This window comes from Capsicum annuum, unplaced genomic scaffold, assembly GCF_002878395.1.
Source record: "Capsicum annuum cultivar UCD-10X-F1 unplaced genomic scaffold, UCD10Xv1.1 ctg66669, whole genome shotgun sequence".
Taxonomy (NCBI): domain Eukaryota; kingdom Viridiplantae; phylum Streptophyta; class Magnoliopsida; order Solanales; family Solanaceae; genus Capsicum; species Capsicum annuum.
The window spans coordinates 1-2,439 of NW_025876046.1; the positions used below are offsets into that span (position 1 = coordinate 1).

A 2,439-nucleotide genomic window follows, 5' to 3' on the forward strand; every position below is an offset into this window, starting at 1 on the left:
TGTTTTTTGCCTTTTAACCAAAAGCCATTGGCCCATAAGTGATTAGAGATTGAACAAGCCAAATGATAAGAGCGAGAGAAGTGGGCATTACCATAAGGCTGGTATTGTAAAGAAGGAAAAGATTCTCAAGTACTAAACCTGAAAATCCAAAAGAACATTTATAAAGAACGCTTGGGCTTTGGGAATGCCTATTTTTCTTTTCCATGCGATGATCAGGTACTTTCAGTCTTGGCCAGGTTACGCTGCACCCTCCATCTGGCTCTCATTTTCATCTCAAAATACTGTCCACTTTCCTTGAGGAAAATATTGTTTCCTTACCTTTATAGCATTTTGATATTTTATTACTTCAAAGGGATAAGCGACCTCCTTATAGAGTAACAAACTTATCACTGATTTTGGGCCTACTTTCTCTCTGAAAGACTAAATTTTAACTCTACCTCAAAAAAATTACCACTTAAAATAAAGGGATAGAGGGAAGTAATTCATTTAATTATATGTGATTATGACTCAAAGAAAAGCCAGTAATCTTATTCATCAATTTTCTTTGTTTGGCAGCTAAAAGATACAAAAGGTACTATACTAGTCCACTTTTTGATTTTTTATTTTACTTATTGGGATGCTATTGGTAGGGTCCTAGATATTTCATTCTGAGTGTTAGTTAACCAATATTAATTTTTCTATGAATGTAATTTTTGATATTTACGAATTGATCCAAGTATATATATGTTGCTTAAAGTTGGTTTGACACTTGATTTCTTGGATCAGTTTTTATAATTTTAATGCTAAGATTTTGTACCTACCATCCTTGAAGGGAATTAGGCCTGCATCATTGGCAAAAGTAAAGGATCCTGGAGTTAAAGCATTTATAGAAAAATGTATTGCAAAAGTTTCTGAGCGGCTGTCTGCTAAGGAACTATTGATGGACCCCTTTCTCCAGTCAGATGCTGATTCTGGAAGCATATCTAGATCCTTGAGTTCCCACCCCAGACATGCAGGTAATTACATGATTTCAGCTACACGTTGATATGTCTATAGAATGTTGACACTTTTGGGATCTTGCAGATAAGAGTGATGACCCATCTGACAGTGGAAGAAGTGACCAGGACCCTGTGCCTGAAGGAGGCAGAGATTTCACAGTGCAGGGGCAAAGAAAGGACCTAAACACAATTTTTCTTAAACTGCGAATAACTGATTCAACAGGTTATGCTTTGTGCCTTATTTCTCCACCAAACTAAGATGATTCACTTCAATAGTTTGACATTGTCTTGTATTTCAGGTCATATTAGGAATATTCACTTCCCCTTTGATATTGAAGTTGATACAGCAAATGCTGTTGCTAGTGAAATGGTTGAGGAGTTGGACCTGACAGATCAAGACGTCTCTGCTATTGCTGATATGATTGATTCTGAAATCCGGTCATATATCCCAGATTGGGCACCAAAGCAATGTCCTACCAATCACAGCACTGATGAAGTGGCTCCTTCTGAGAGCAGTGAAGCTCGTGAAGTTGCTCCGTCTGAGAGCAGTGATGCTCGTGAAGTTCCTCCTTCTGAGAGCAGTACCTCTGGAGCTTGTGATGACATTTCCCCTTCAACAATGAACTCCACTCTTTCTGGTGGTCTTGTGTTGGAAAGACTTCCTTCAGGTCGTAGGTATTGGTCTGATTCGCCAAAAACAACCAACAGTGCGAGCTCTCCACTAAAACCGGGGCCTTCAAACCTGTCACAAGCAGATTCACCAATTCCTGAAAGTAGCTGGACTGAAGAAAATGAACAATCACCTGTCAGCCAGAAAGAGGAAAGCAGCTCAGCTGATGGTGCCTTTGAGCATGAAGAGAGTGAAACTGAACATGATATTGATGAAGAGGCTGGTGCGGCTCCAGATTCAAATTCAAGTGATAACAGACAATCTGCTGATTTAATTTCCGGGACTGAGCATTATTCATCAGGGGAAAGAAAAAATCATAGCAGCAACAAATGTTCAGATGACATTGGAGATATCGTGGAGAAACTTGAGACGCTGGTAGATGAGCAGCGTAAGGAGCTTGATGAGCTCAGAAAGAAACATGACTTGGCTATCTCAGATGTTATAAGCAAACTTCCTCCTGAGATACGCAGTGGAGTGCTTGCTATGTGTGGTCACAAAATATCTCCCCATAGTCTACGAAATGAAAGAGGCTGCTCCGCTACACACTCTGAAGGCCCAAGCTCCTCTTTGAAAATGTAAGCGTTGCTGCCCTATTATTTGCTATTAAACTGTGGATATAACTAAGGTTGTTCTTTGATTGTGCCTATCATGTTACTTTTGATTGACTGTTACTACCAATCATGTTACTTATCCTTAAAGGTTTCGAGATATTCCAGAATGCTGAAAAGCTTTAGAGTTGCTGGCAGTGGTTACATGCAAAATTCAGTAGCTGGAAGTGTTCTGAATGGACCG

General features: G+C 39.6%; 1 protein-coding gene across 1 annotated transcript; it reads left to right on the top strand.

Annotated features, from left to right (window-relative positions):
* Window positions 1–811: 811 nt before the first annotated feature.
* LOC124893872 (probable serine/threonine-protein kinase WNK3) lies at window positions 812–2,433 on the top strand (the record flags this gene model as incomplete). Its single annotated transcript, XM_047404714.1, is given in 4 exon segments — window positions 812–995; window positions 1,063–1,200; window positions 1,277–2,222; window positions 2,364–2,433. Coding segments are annotated over 4 exon segments (1,338 nt in total), but the record flags the coding sequence as incomplete, so codon positions are not given.
* Between the last annotated feature and the right edge of the window lie 6 nt (window positions 2,434–2,439).